The 15,854-nt window shown below is 47.6% G+C and overlaps 1 protein-coding gene across 3 annotated transcripts in view; it reads left to right on the top strand.

The window, feature by feature from the left end:
• The window catches only part of CCDC13 (coiled-coil domain containing 13), a 65,709-nt gene extending 50,572 nt beyond the window's left edge, over positions 1 to 15,137 (top strand). Inside the window, exons 11-14 of one of the 3 annotated variants that reach the window (XM_068235134.1) lie at positions 2,900 to 2,983; positions 7,541 to 7,827; positions 11,892 to 11,994; positions 13,824 to 15,137. In XM_068235134.1, the coding sequence (XP_068091235.1) occupies positions 2,900 to 2,983; positions 7,541 to 7,827; positions 11,892 to 11,994; positions 13,824 to 13,989 (640 nt within the window). In that variant the 3' untranslated portion in view covers positions 13,990 to 15,137. The remainder of the gene's footprint in view (positions 1 to 2,899; positions 2,984 to 7,540; positions 7,828 to 11,891; positions 11,995 to 13,823) is intronic. The other 2 variants (XM_068235133.1, XM_068235131.1) reach the window with 2 other exon arrangements.
• Positions 15,138 to 15,854: the final 717 nt, after the last annotated feature.

Below are 15,854 nucleotides of genomic sequence, written 5' to 3'. Positions count from 1 at the left end.
CGACCCGAACTTCTAATGGCCGCCGAACAGGGCCGAACAGGGCCCCTGTTCGGCCGAACAGGGCCCTGTTCGGCCGAATACTGCCCCCCTATGGGGTCGCAGGCATAAGGGGGGAGCATGCCCCGATCGCGGGGGGGGGTCGGAAATTCCCCCCACCCCCTCCGCTAGCGCTCCCCCCTCTGCCCGCTTCCCCATACAAAAATTTCAAGAAGTACCTGTGTCCGGTGGTAGTGGGTGGCTGCCTGGCTGGCAGTGGGCGGCACTATGAAGTGACTGACTGAGGAGGAGGAGTCCGGAGAGTGACGCGTTGAGGGAGGCCGGGCAGCGGGCGGTTCAGCAGTAGTACCGTACTACTGCTGATCCGCCCACTGCCCGGCCTCCCTCAAAGCGTCACTCTCCGGACTCCTCCTCCTCAGTCAGTCACTTCACAGTGCCGCCCACTGCCAGCCACCCACTACCACCGGACCGGTACTTCCTGAAATTTTTGTATGGGGAAGCGGGCAGAGGGGGGAGCGCTAGCGGAGGGGGTGGGGGGAATTTCCGACCCCCCCCGCGATCGGGGCATGCTCCCCCCTTATGCCTGCGACCCCATAGGGCCCCTAAAAGCGGGATGTTCGGGAAGTTCGGGGTTCGGCCCGAACATGCCGAACATTGCGGCCATGTTCGGCGAACTTTCCCGAACATCCAGGTGTTCGCCCAACACTAGTTTCAGGGCTGGTGCACATCAAGAGCGCTTCTGAGCACTTTTAAAAACGCTAGCGCTTTGAAAAGCACTTGGCTAATGTATTTGAATGGGATGGAGCACACCAGTGCAATGTGATTTTTTTTTTCCCCCAAAACGCAAATGCAGCATTTTTGCTGATTTCTGAGGCCGTTCAGCCTCAATGTTAAGTAAAGGAAAGTGGAAAATCGCTCTGAAAAGAGCTAAAACAGAGGGATTTCCAAGTGTTTTTGTTACAGAAGCTGTTCAGTTACAGCTGTAAAAGCTACACAAAAACACTCCAAAAATCGCTAGGCATGATTAAAAAATCGCTAGGCACATGCCTAGAATTGCTCTGCAAAGTCACTTTAGAAAGCGCTGAGCGTTTGCGATTCTGCTAGTGCTTTTTGGTGTGCACTGGTCAGAGCACCTGATCACCATGCTTGTTCAGGGTCTATGCCTAACAGTATTATTAGAGGTTCAGTTCCACACAGACAAACAATGGGGTTTTCTTTGAACCAATATTGTCTATTTATTCTTTATTATTAGCGGTAATGACGAGCACAGCTCGTCCATTACCGCCGCGGCGGAATTCTCAGGCCCTGCTGTACCGATTTTCACAAATTTTTTAAAAACACGCAGCTAGCACTTTGCTAGCTGCATGTTGGACGCGATCGCCGTCGCTCGCCGCCGATCCGACGCGTAACGGGATTTCCTGTTTGCTCTGATTGCCAGAGGCGATCGGAAGGGGCGGGGGGATGCCGCTAGGCTAGCTACATGATTTAACAAAACAAAACAAAAAAATAGTGCGGCGCCGCCACCCTGGCGCAATCCATAGAACGCCAGGGTGGTTAAAAGTGTCTTCAAATTGCGGACAGACACTGACAGGAACTTGAAAAAGGAGGATTGACCTCCGAAACGTCGTTCATTGTGTCATGATGTCTGTTCAATAAATCCATTGAGCTATATTTACTGGATGGTGCCGGTCTTCATTCCTTCCTTACAAGTTGGGTCCTGAGTGCTGTGGGACCTTTTGACCTGGCACATCGACTTTCACTGGGGAGTGCTGTCTGCTACAAAGTTTCAAGTGTGTATCAGCTTCTATGGGCTTGATGCACGAAAGTGCGGTAATATTTCCATGCACAGACAGCACAGAAAAATATCACCCTTACTACCGGATCTGTGTATCGCGTTACGTTATTGCTGCGACCCGCGGTACTCAAGTAACGTGACCGTTGCTAAGGCAATGCGTGCTACTAATGTTTATATTCGTTAGTAATGTAAAGTACTGCAGGTTGCGCTAATAGTGTAACTTGCTGCCAGTAGTAAGAGTAATATTGCTGTATGCTATCTGTGCACGGAAATATTACTGCACTTTTGTGCATCATCCCCCATATGTCTCTCACCTAGCACTACCTCTAGGGAACCTTAACTGAGAGGGATATGGATGTTTCCTTTTAAACAATACCAGTTGCCTGGCAGTCCTGCTGATCTCTCTTTGGCTGCAGCAGTGACTGAATCACACACCTGAAACAAGCATGCAGCTAATTCAGTCGGACTTCAGTCAGAGCACCTGATCTGCATGCTTGTTCAGGGGCTGTGGCTGAAAGTATTAGAGACCCAGGATCAGCAGCAGAGTCAATATCCCTCTCAGTTTAGGTTCCCTTTAACGAAAAGGATTGGTTTTATTTTCTTCACTTTTATTATTATTATTATTATTTTTAGTATTTATATAGCGCCAACATATTACGCAGCGCTGTACAATGTATATATATATCTTGTCACTAACTGTCCCTCAAAGGAGCTCACAATCTAATCCCTACCATTGCCATATGTCTATATTATGTAGTGTAAGTACTGTAGTCTAGGGCCAATTTTAGGGGGAGCCAATTAAGTTATCTGTATGTTTTTGGAATGTGGGAGGAAACCGGAGTGCCCGGAGGAAACCCACGCAGACACGGAGAGAACATACAAACTCTTTGCAGATAGTGCCCTGGCTGGGATTCGAACCAGGGACCCAGCGCTGCAAGGCGAGAGAGCTAACCACTACGCCACCGTGCTGCCCGTAGTGTTGCTTTACAGTTCTCTTTTCAGTTAGGTTTCCTCATTTTCACTTGTATTGCCCAGGGAAATGGGGTGATGCTATTTGAGGCAGCTGTGATATTTTTACACTATGTGCTGTTTTATCTGTGAATTCAGGACGGTTTCTAAACTGGGACATGAGCTGGTGGAGGCCGCAGAGAGTCAGTCTCCTCTCATCTACATGGCTGGATCGCCCACAAGGTGAGATGGGATATGTATTATTTCTCCTTTATGTATATGGCGATGTTTGGGGGACAGAACAGCTGGCCATACACTGATAAAATCAGAATCATATTTTTTTTGGCCAAGTACAAACGAGGGGTGGTACCCGGAATTAGTCTTGGCTCATACAAGTTCTGGAAGGATGGTGGTTGGGGGGGGGGGGGGGGAGGGGATAATGTCCGAAAGCCAAGAGCCGAGGCTGCCATACTACATAAAATCATCGATTTGTTTCTGATTGGAATTGATTCAGAGTTGAATTGATTCCCAGCACACAGTACATTGATCGTCAATGCATTCCAGCAGGTGAATGATGAAATGGCAGCATTGTTCTGTTTGATGTGGTGTTACGCTGTGGGCCGTCCATTTACCGCCAGTCCTGCCCCACCCCCGATCCACCCAGATTTTACTTCAGATAGACAATTTGATCAATCGATTGTCAGCAGATTTATTTAGAGTGATCGTATCTGCAGGAGAACCAACAGGAAAATCAATAAGGCTTGGTTTCCACTGCTGCGGTTCCCCCATGCAAATTCAGATGTGATTATTTCTGCCTACTGAAATCAATCATCTGCATCGGAATACGGTGCAGGGAAAAAAGTATGACGTGCAGCATAAAATCACATGCACACCTCCCAATTTTTTGAGATAAGAAACAGGGACACTTAAGCCACACCCCTGATCACGCCCCCATCAAACAACCCTAGTCACACATGCCATAAAGATTTGATAAGAAATATATGTTGTTTTATAATTCAAGCCATGCTGCTCCTTTCAATCCTGGTTCATCTTCCTTCATAGTAACATGTGAAAATAAGAAAGATATCAATTTAACCACTTGAGGACCACAGTGGTAAACCCCCCTAAAGACCAGGCACATTTTCTCTAAAATGGCCACTGCAGCTTTAAGGCCAAGCTGCAGGGCCACACAACACAGCACACTAGTGATTCCCCCCCTTTTCCCCCCACCAACAGAGCTCTCTGTTGGTGGGGTCTGATTGCCCCCTAGTTGTTAATTTTTTTTAATAAATATTTATGTTTGTTTTTTTTTTACTGTTTTTGACTGTTTTTTTATTGATTTATTTTCCAATCCCCCCCTCCCCCCCAGCAGGCCAATCACAGCGATCGGCTGTCATAGGCTTCTGCCTATGAGAGCCGATCGCTCTCTTGTCCCCCAGGGGGACAGCTGTGTCACACTGCTGTCCCCAGTGCAGCGCTGCTGCTGATCGCAGTGCTGTACTAAAACTAACAGTTCTCGGGAGACTGAAGGCGGGGCGGAGCTCCGTCCCCCCAGCAGGAGATGCGCGTGCAACCTGCGCGCGATCTCCTGCAAAATGCAGCCCCAGGACTTGACGCCAAGCGGCGTTAGGTGGTCCTGGGGCTGCCGCCGTGGCCACGCCCATGGGCGTGGAGCGGTCTCCAGGTAGTTAAAGAATGTAAATAAAGTTTGGAGTCAATTAAACTGTACATCAGTCTTGAAAGAGGGAGAAATGAGGAAGACAGAGGGATTGGGTTCCCAAAGAGGGACTGTCTCTTCAAAAGAGGGACAGTTGGGAGCTATGCACATGATGCATCCTCTAGCAGTCGGATCAGTGAATAATGGCGCACAACGCCTATGCATACAAATGGCGCCGCATTAAAAAGATACGCTTATCGCTATTTATCGTTAGTACTGCATAATAATCGCGCACAGGGAAAAAAAGAAGAAAAACGGCACACATTAACGTTATTTATCAATAGTGGCACACACTAACGTTATTTATCAATAGTGGCACACACTAACGTTATTTATCAATAGTGCCGTTCATTTGCCAAACAGCAGACGTTATTGCCCACAGTAACATTATTTATCAATAGCGCCCTACATAAGCCAAACTGCAGAAGTTATTTAACTGCAAAACAGTGAATGAATTTAATGTAATACTGTCAAGGTTAGGGTTAGGCACCACTGGGGGGGAGTCTTAGGGTTAGGCACCACTGGGGGGGAGTCTTAGGGTTAGGCACCATCAGGGGGGTCTTAGGGTTTGGCACCACCAGGGGGTGGTTAGGGTTAGGCACCACCAGGGGGGTCTTAGGGTTAGGCACCACCAGGGGGGTGGTTAGGGTTAGGCACCACCACGGGGGTCTTAGGGTTAGGCACCACCAGGGGGGTGGTTAGGGTTAGGCACCACCAGGGGGGGTCTTAGGGTTAGGCACCATCAGGGGGGTCTTAGGGTTAGGCACCATCAGGGGGGTCTTAGGGTTAGGCACCACCAGGGGGTGGTTAGGGTTAGGCACCACCAGGGGGCTGGTTAGGGTTAGGCACCACCAGAGGGGTGGTTAGGATTAGGCACCACCGGGGGGGTCTTAGGGTTAGGCACCACCAGGGGGGTCTTAGGGTAAGGCACCACCAGGGGGTGGTTAGGGTTAGGCACCACCAGGGGGCTGGTTAGGGTTAGGCACCACCAGAGGGGTGGTTAGGATTAGGCACCACCGGGGGGGTCTTAGGGTTAGGCACCACCAGGGGGGGTCTTAGGGTAAGGCACCACCAGGGGGTGGTTAGGGTTAGGCACCACCAGGGGGGTGGTTAGGGTAAGGCACCACCAGGGGGGTGGTTAGGGTTAGGCACCACCAGGGGGGTGGTTAGGGTTAGGCACCAACAGGGGGGGGGTTTAGGGGTTAGGGATAGGTACAGAGAGGGTTCTGTGTGTTAACGCTAAATAACAATAAGGCTTTAACGTTAAATAACAATAAGGCTTTAACGTTAAATAGCGATAAGCGGCAAACGGATTAGCGGCAACACCGTGCGCCATTATTCGCAGGCGCCATTTTCAGATGGATCCCTAGCAGTGCATGGCACAGGGGCATTCTGGCAGAGTGGAAACAGGGCCTAAAGGTGGCCATACATCCCTCGACTTGGCAGCCAATCGACCATCTGATTCAATCATTATTGAATCAGAGGAAAATCTGTGCCGCCAAGAGCATGCTCGGTCGATGGTGAAACCAATTTTGGACTGTGTTGATCGCACATGCTACAAGATGTATGGCGGACATGCTCAGTCGGGTGCGCAGTGGTAACAGCTTGCGATATCAGGACAAACATGACGGAACCTCCAGTGCTAATCCCCCCCAGTGTAACATGTGCCCTGTGCAGTATACTTTACCTGTTCTGATGAGACGTCACACACATGCCCATGTGGGGCGTATACAGAAGGAAGAGAGATGGACCCAGCAACGGACAGGACAGGTAAAGTGTACTGCTTGGGGATCAAGGGAGAATCAGAAGGGTATACAGATCCGGGTAAAAGGATTCAATGGATGGTTTGTAATAGACCAATGGGAATCATCCCTCCCCAGAGAGGATTCTCATTGGTTCACTGAATAGCGGACCAATGAAAAACCTCCCTGGTGCTCGGAGGATACCCATTGGTCTTTTGCAAACCAGTGGGAGCCTGAGAGAGATACCAGCGGCTGCTGGAGAGATACGCAAAAGCACACTTCTGCTGCATAGACTGGAGCCGACTGACGTCAGTGACGGGACCCGGTAGCGGCGGTAGAGGCAGCGGAGGACTGCGGCGTGGGAGCGATCTGAGCGGATGGGGCTGGACGAAGCCCCAGGTATGTATAAATCTTTTTATTTAAGTGAACCCTGGTACACTTTAAGTCAAACTGCACCCAAATGACTACCTGCATGAGTGTGCAGAGCCTACTAATAGACAACGTGCACACCCTGCATTCAAATCAGATGCACCAAATTACCATTGGAGGATATTGGTTTCCATAATAGCTTGCATGCAAATTATCAAGTACTTGACCCTCCCACCACGATGAGGTCATCCTCTGCAGTAGGGGCCCTACCTCTAACTAAATTAAAAACCATGCATATGCATAACCTGGGTGTGACACAGATTAAGAGTTTAAACATGCAAAAATAGGTAGATCAGAGCATCACCAGGTACCCAATCAGAGGCGGCCCGGTGATGCGCTGATTTACCTTTTTTGCAGGACCTGTTTATTACCCAGTACAGTGTGAGCCCGGGCATATACTTACCTTGGGGGTCACTTGGTGTACCGTCTTTCCCCAAAAATAAGACAGTGTCTTATATTAATTTTTGCTCTAAAAGATGATATTTTTAGGAGATGTCTTATATTTGTATTAGGAAGTGTAACTCAGCAGAACATTTCCTGTTCCTTTGTACTGTGATTGATGTTCATGGATTTGAAAGTTTGCTACTGTACTGATCAGGCACCTGCCCTGTCTTCCCTGCACACAGCTAATAACCTTGCCGTGTGCTGGGATGACAGGATCACTGCCCTATTGGCACTGCACCACTGTGTCCCCACTTACTGGCTGCCTCTTCCTCTTTTTTAACTTCCACTAGGGCTTATTTTCGGGGTAGGGCTTATATTCCAAGCATGTTCAAAATTCCAGCTAGGGCTTATTTTCAGGGTAGGTCTTATTTTCAGGGAAAGAGGGTATATATAGGCCAATATATAGAATGATGAATTATACTGCAGTAAAGCTGATAAACACAACGCGGCTGCCTCTTACCACTGCAGTGACTGTCCTGTGTATTGCAGCTCGGAGCTGCGGGCGCTGCAATCGCAGAAGGCGGAGTTCCGAGCGCTGTGTCAGGCCGCGGAGGTGGAGAGGGACCGGCTGATGGAGTTGGTGTCGGTGCTGCAGAGGAGGGTGGAGGAAGGAAATATGAAGGCCCTGGAGGCGGAGAAGAAGCTGCAGGAAGAGAGGCGGCGCTGTGTTCAGCTGGAGCAGCAACTGGAGAAGCTGAGGCTGGAGGCGGGGAGAAACGGGGCCACGCACAAACTGTCTGCTCGTGGCAAAGTGGGTACGTGACAACAGCCATTGTGCGTGCGTGAATTATGCCAGGCTTACGCCATACAGTTCATGATAGATCAGGTCAAAGGGGACCTGAAATCAGAACTTCATCTCTGCTGTAAAAGATAAGCAACAGCATAATAACCTTTACAGAAAAAAACATTTCTTTGTTACAGCTGATACAATTCCTGCAATAAATCTGCAGTGTGTCTACTTCCTGCTTTCATGGAAGCAGACAAAGGGTTAACATCCTGTGTTTACAAATTAGCTGCTCTGCCAAGGACTGCCGAATTTGTGCATACCTCCCAAACTTTTGAAATGAGAGAGAGGGACACTTTAAGACACTCCCCTACCGCGCCTCTGATCACACCCCCGCCACACATACCACAAAAATAAATGAGCGAAATATGTAATTTTAGAATTTAGACAAGACAAATAACATTTATATCGCGCTTTTCTCCTGGCGGACTCAAAACGCCAGAGCTGCAGCCACTAGGGCACGCTCTATAGGCAATAGCAGTGTTAGGGAGACTTGCCTAAGGTCTCCTACTGAATAGGTGCTGGCTTACTGAACAGGAAGAGCCAAGATTTTAACCCAGGTCTCCTGTGTCAGAGGCAGAGCCCTTAACCATTACACCATCCAGCCAAAACAACACCGGTTCTCTTTATCATCTTTAAGTTTCCTTCATATTAACATTTCAAAATAAGAAATATCAATGAGGTGAGAGTTATATTGATGCTGCCATATTTGTTTCCTTTTAAACAATACCAGTTGCCTGGCAGCCCCACTGATCTATTTGGCTGTAGTAGTGTCTGAATCACACCAGAAACAAGCATGCAGCTAATCTTGTCAGATCTGACAATATTGTCAGACACACCTGATCTTCTGCATGCTTGTTCCAGGTCTATGGCTAAAAGTATTAGGGGCAGAGGATCAGCAGGATAGCCAGGCAACTGGTATTGATTAAAAGGAAATTAATATGGCAACCTCCCTATCACTCTCACCTCATTGATATTTCTTCACCTCAGGTTTACCTTGAAGGTTGGGAATAAAGTATGGAGTCAATTTAACACACTTTTCAGTAGAAAAATAAGTGTAATAGTGGATGGAGCATACAGCAACAAGTGTCTATGAGCCAGCCTAACGCCTCTGGGAGAGGTGCCAGGCTGAGACATAGCCACTTGTTGCTGTATGCTCCTTCCACTATTGCCTGACGAAGCAGGGCCACACCTGCGAAACATGTTGCCATACATTGGAGTGTATATATGTTACGGCCAGAACCCGAAGTTTGGCCAGAACTAGAAGTGGCCGGCCACTTCGGGTTCTGGCCGGCCAATGTGCGAACTGGCCGCTGCGCTGCGGCCAATGTGAGAAATGCAACAATTCCTGTAAGGTTAATGGGATGTTGTGGCCGCAGCGCAGCGGGCAAATGTATGACACATCTTTACTTTATTCAATGACATTAAGCCGCCCGGCTTTTTCTCTGCCTCTCTCCTCCCCCCCCCCCCCCCCCGCCTCTCTCTCCTCCCCCCGCCTCTCTCTCTTCTTCTCTTATGGGCAGCCGGGCGGGGACACGCGTGTCCCTCCGGAGTCGTTCGTCGCGGCAGGGGAATCCTGCCGTTCTTGCAGAGCGGGTGCTGGCAGAAGCGATGTCTGCAGCCTCCCCGCTCTGCTCTCCTGCCGCGACGAACGACTCTCCTGGACATGCGTGTCCCCCGCCCGGCTGCCCATAAGAGAAGGAAGAGAGAGAGGCGAGGGGAAGAGAGAAAGCGGGGAAAAAGCCCGACCGGCTTTTTCCCCGCTTTCTCTCTTCCCCTTTTTCCCCGCTTTCTCTCATTGAATAAAGTAAGATGTGGGATACATTTGCCCGCTGCGCTGCGGCCACAACATCCCATTAACTTTACAGGAATTGTTGCATTTCTCACATTGGCCGCAGCGTAGCGGCCAGTTCGCACATTGGCCGGCCAGAACCCGAAGTGGCCGGCCACTTCTAGTTCTGGCCAAACTTCGGGTTCTGGCCGTAACATATATATAAATAAATGTGCTTGTTGATATAATATCAACCTGTTTTTGTGTCTGCTTGGAGAAGGTAAGTTCACCACTGCCACCTAGTTTTTTTTTATTTTTTATTTTAGCTACTTTTATCCTTTTGGCACCTCTGTTCATTTCCACATGTAAATGATCAATATCTGGAACTGCTGATCTTAAATGTTCAACCTCCATTTACCAGCAGATATTGGGCAAGATAGCATCAGAAATCTTATCACGCTTTTGCAGCTACAGAGTTATCCTCTTGTAGCTATCACAGATCTGTGCTGTATAATCTCTCGTGTGACACCAGCTTTATCACTGTATGCAGGGTCACTAAGGGCCCACCAGGAAAAGCTTCAGCCTGGGGCCCGCCGCCCCCCTATTTTGGGGTCACATACGCATGTGCTCTAGAAATTTTTGCACTATATATATATACATAATTTGGTAGGACATTAGATTATGGTAGGGAATAGATTGTGAGCACTTCTGAGGAAAGTCCATAACAGGGAGATGTCCACATGCGGCGCTCGCAGCCACGCCACAGCAAGAATAAATGGGTGTCACCACGCACTGGAACATGGGCGTGGTCATGAAGGGTCATGGGCAGACTTAAAGAGACACTGAAGCGAAAAAAAAATTATGATATTATGATTTGTATGTGTAGCACAGCTAAGAAATAAAACATTAAGATCAGATACATCAGTGTAATTGTTTCCAGTACAGGAAGAGTTAAGAAACTCCAGTTGTTATCTCTATGCAAAAAAGCCATTAATCTCTACGACTTTCAAAGTCCTGGAGAGGGCTGTTATCTGACTTTTATTATCTCAACTGTAAGTGAACAGTTTTCCTTTTCTCTGCTAGAGGAGAGGTCATTAGTTCACAGACTGCTCTGAACGAATCATTTTGAATGCAGAGTGTTGTGTAATCTGCACATATTAGAGAATGATGCAATGTTAGAAAAAACACTATATACCTGAAAATAAAAATATGAGAATATTTTCTTTGCTGCTAATCTTCTAGTAATTATTCATAGTACACAACCAATTCATTATATCATATATATTTTTTCGCTTCAGTGTCTCTTTAAAAATACACAAAATACCACCTGCGTGTGGGATTCAGCAGTCTCCTTGTTTATTTGTTATCTGTTGAAAATTCAAATAAAAAGAATTAAAAGAAAAATAAACAAAATAACAAAAAAATACACAAAATAAGTAGCGATGTTATTCACAGAGAGTGGGTCCGACCAGATACATTTTAGATAAAATAATTAAGTAGTTACTGTACATGACTCATGATAATTCATTAAAGAGACTCTGAAGTCTCTAAAAAAACTTCTTTTTATTTCATAAATCTGTTTAATACCTTAGCCCTAACTAAACCGCCGCATCCCCGCCGCTGTAAGCTATCTAAATCCCCCCTAACTCCCCCCTCCCTCTCCCCTGCAAAATCCATGACTTTCTTGTTTGTGGATTTTGCTGCCCTAAGTGCTTCCGTGAGAGCCCCCTTGTGGCTCTGCTTTCCTGCTATGTATCCTCTTAGCAAGAAACAGAGCCACAAGGGGGCAGGCTTGGGCTTGAAAAGACATCACAGAAGACTGACTCAGCTATAATCATTCAGGGCAAACCTAGACTGAATGCTCAATCGGGGATTCTTATCAGAGCTGATAACAGGCAGATTTAGCAGAGAAGAATGAAACAAAGCGCAGAGTAGGTGCTTACTGTCATGTTCCCACTGATATATACGGTAAAATACATGAGGGTGCTTCGTCTCTGGTTCACTTTAAAGGGCCTGCTCAAGGTCCCTTGAATGCTGCAGGGGGGGGGGGGGGGGGGCTGTATCTGTTTTTGTTTTTTCGGCAGTTTGCTCAAGCAACCGACAAGCACACGTAACCGGCATCTGACAATCCCCGCCACTGCCAGATACTGGGGACTTTGCTGTGTAATTTATTTACTGAACTACCCCATATCGATATTAAGTGTCTATCCACCCCTCCTCCATGTTCAGTTCTATGAAAATGACAGCCAATGTTCTCTCTTTAGGACAATCTCTCAGCAACTCCCGGCACCTGCTGAGTTATAACGACACAGCGGATCCATCCTCCAATGTCCCGATGGAGACGCAGCTGGAGGAGCTCAACATAAAGTAAGGACGCTCTCTGTTACTCCACTCGCTGTGTTACCGGACTGGCCCTGGATAGAAAGGTCCTGAATGTTTACTTATCAGGCCACGAATGAAGGGGAATAACAGACCATCATTTATTGACAGGACAACTGTAGCGAGAGGTATGTGGAGGCTGCCATATTTATTTCCAATACCAGGTAGTCTGGCAGTGCAGGGGCCCCAGGAGCTGACTCTGATGGGTGGGTAGAGGGCCCCCAAGTTACTTTTGCCCAGGGGCCCCCATGTGGCTTAAACCAGGCCTGATTGTCAGATCTGACAAGATTAGCTGCATGCTTGTTTCTGGTGTTATTCAGACACTACTGCAGCCAAATAGATCAACAGGACTGCCAGGTAACTTGTGTTGTTTAACCTCCTTAGCAGTAATCACGAGTTCAGCTCGGGGTGGAAAAAACATGCCAGGTGCGGTATCCCCAAGCTGAACTCGTGGTAGCCGCTGGGAGGTCCATGCAGAACAATGTGGGCAGCGGGCGTTTAAACTCACCTCCCAGGGGATCCCGACGTCGGCTGCCATTCTTCTTCCTCTCCTCCTAGACTCTGCTTCCCCCTGGTGAGATCGCTGTCTGTCGTCATGACGACAGCCAGCAATCTCACTATAGGGTTACAGCGCCACCCGGAGGACGGAGGATAAACTGCAGCGCTGGAGCCCAGGGAGGTGAGTGATTACTGGGGCTGCTGCAGATCTCCCTGGCAGCATGATTCTTTCCAGGTTTTAGGGTCTGAAAGGGTGCAAAAAAAATTGTATCACTTTTAGATCCTAACATCCGGAAAGAATCATAACGCCAAGGGGGTTAAAGTGTACCAGAGACTTAGCCAGTTACCGGGGCTGATCGCGGCTGAATGGCAGACTGCAGGAGGACAGTGAGGGACTCAGGCGTGCTTATCAGGCTGGAGGAAACCCAGGTAAGTGTTGAATCTTTGTATTATAACATCTCTGGTTTCCTTTAAAGTGTATCCGAGATGAAAAACTAACTATAACAAGTAACTTGTCTATATATCTTATCTAAAGTTTAGATAGTTTACACAGCATATCTAGCTGCAAACAGCTTTAACAGTTTATGATTATTTCTTCCTGTGATAGAATGACAGCAGCCATGTTGTTTGTAAACATTACACAGAGGCAGGCTTATCTGTATCTTGAGCAAAAAAACCTAATCCCCCCTCCTCCTCCCTCCTCCCCTCTGCCTCTGAAATCTCTTGCTAGTAATACCTCCCCCTCCTCCTGCCCAGACTGAGCTCCCATGAGCCTTTGCTACTATCTGAAAATGCCTTGGCTCTCTGAAAAACTGTGGGCGGGGCTTGTTTAGTTTATAGGGAATTAGAGTATTAAAACAAAAACAAAAAAGTATTTGGCATGAGGAATGCCCTATAAACAATAAGAAAGGAACACAATTATGCAATGAGTAAAAGTTCATCTCGGATCCACTTTAAAAGGAAATAAATATGGCAGCCTCCATAATTCACTTGTTACAGTTGTCTTTAAGTAAGTAGAGGAAGATTTTGGGGGGTATCAAATTTAGTAAATTGCCTAGGCAGTGGCAATATTCGAGCACCTTTGGGTGGCCACATAACGTGCTGTATAACAGCGCTGGATGATTATATCACCTGCACACTGGCAGTGGAGTCCTTGCCATCATGCGTGGCAGTTGTTACCATGGTACCAGGATATAATATAGCTCAGTGCTGTGCTGGCCTGGGGTTTCTGGTTTTCTGGCTATCTGGTGTATTTGAGAATCTTACTCTACAATCTTTATGCTGTTTTTTGTATTTTTCACATCCCCTCCGTCCTCCAGGCTGGAAATTAAGATGGACGAGAATGAAGCTCTGAAGATAGCACTGAAGAGCGCGCTGAAGACTAAGGAGGATGACCTGAAACTCTACAATGAGATGATGAAGCAGGTGAAGCAGATCTTCATCCAAGCCCTACGCCAGCACAAGCAGGAGCAGAGCGCCCCCTAGTGTCTGCAGAGGCAGCTGCGTCTATGTATCAGGCTCCTTCTTCAGTGGGACTCATCAGGAGCGGCTGAATGCCGAGCGGCTTCTGCTTGAGCAATGGCACCGCCGCTAAGGGCGACATTCTCACACCTACTGCAGTTCCCGGCCTCCAACCGTGCCACGGCAGCCTGGTCACAGATCTGCACGATGGAAAGTCAGAGACAATCCTAACCACCTACCTCAGATAACAGCAGACTGTGTACAAACCTGTGAGGCCATGTAGAATTGTCTTGCTGTCCCAATATTTATGAACCTGACTGTAAGTGCCTTGAGCCAGTCTGCAGAGCTGTTAAGTGCCTCAAGCCTGGTCTTGGACACGCCCACCGAGAGTCTTAGCTGCAGAATCCTCATACAAGAAAAGATCACATCTGGGCACTCTGCTCGCTGAGGTTTGAGATGGTGTACGTACCTCGTGGCCCGAGAAATAGCCTGTACAGGTTATGAGGGATGCAGACTTCGAGACAGGAGGGCAGGAAAGCCCTGTCCACAGAGCTCACGCTCTAATCTAGATGTCTACATCACATTATAGAACCAGTTGTTGGGGATTTATTCTGCACAACCAAAAGCCAACTACCAGAGGATGTTATGATGCTTTTATACATAGGTAATTGATATTCATTTTTTGGAGTGATATTTATTTTTACTATTATAATTATTAATGTAGATAGCGCCAGCATCTTCCGTATGTACAACAAAGTACAGCAATGCAGAATAAACAGTACAACAGTTAAGAATACAATACATTTGTGGATTACAGCTGATGCAGCGACTAGTGACCAGCTACAGATTTTAGACAGGGGTGGATACCTTCCATCTGTCCCTCTTTTGGAGGGACAGTACCTCTTTGGGAACCCTGTCCCTCTTTCCTCCTCATTTGTCCCTCCTTCGGGACCCATGTACAGATTTATGTAAAATTATGTATTTTTCTACTGAAAAATGTGTTTAATTGACTCCAAACTTTATTCCTGTCTTTTAAATTGATATACGGTATTTCTTATTTTCAAACTTTAATATGAAGGAAAATGGACCAGGACAGAAAGGACCAGTGTGGTTTGAATTGTAGAACAACATATTTTCCTTATGAAATCTTTATAGTATATATAGTATACGTGACTAGGGGTGTGTCGAGAGCTTGATTAGTGGTGTGGCAGGGGTGTGGCTTAAGCAGTGGCGTAACTAGAACTCACTGGGCCCCCTGCGAAACTTTGGATGGGGACCCCCTCCCCTCGACCCTGCTGGACACTGAATAGGGACTGTCTACAGATCTTTGTTTGCAAAACTTTGTATGATTCCTTATTAGTGGCTGCGCAGATGCAGTCACTAGAACAATTGTGCAGAGAGCAGAACGTTTTTCCTCTCCATGTCCTTAGTAGTCAGTCTCTAAGGACTGGACGCCCTGCGGCTTCTGGGCCCCCCTGCGGCTGCATCCCTTGCAGGGTCTATTGTTACGACCCTGGTTGGGAGGTATGGGGGTGGAATATATGTGCACAAAATACACAGCATTGAGAGACCGAAGGGAAAAAGAGCCTTGGCCAAAAGGCCTTACAGTCTAAAGGTATAAGGATAGGACAGTGGGTGAAGGGAAGCTGTGTATGAGATGTTAAAAATGGTTGTCAGTGGCCATCATTTTTTAAAAGTGTTATTGTACATAGACTTAAAGTGTATCCAACCCAAAGCCCTGCCTGCTCTCCAAACAGCTTGCACGGATCCTGTTGGACGTGTTGCAAGCCTCACCATGGCGCACTTCCTCCTTACGGCTTAAAGGAGGAATTGCGTGTAGTGAGGCATGCAGCACGTCCAATAGGACGCGTGCAAGCTGTTTGGAGCAC

This window comes from Hyperolius riggenbachi, chromosome 5 (genome assembly GCF_040937935.1).
Source record: "Hyperolius riggenbachi isolate aHypRig1 chromosome 5, aHypRig1.pri, whole genome shotgun sequence".
In the NCBI taxonomy this organism is placed as follows: Eukaryota; Metazoa; Chordata; class Amphibia; order Anura; family Hyperoliidae; genus Hyperolius; species Hyperolius riggenbachi.
Note: the sequence above shows the minus strand (reverse complement) of the source record. Positions and strands in the feature narration are given on the sequence as shown.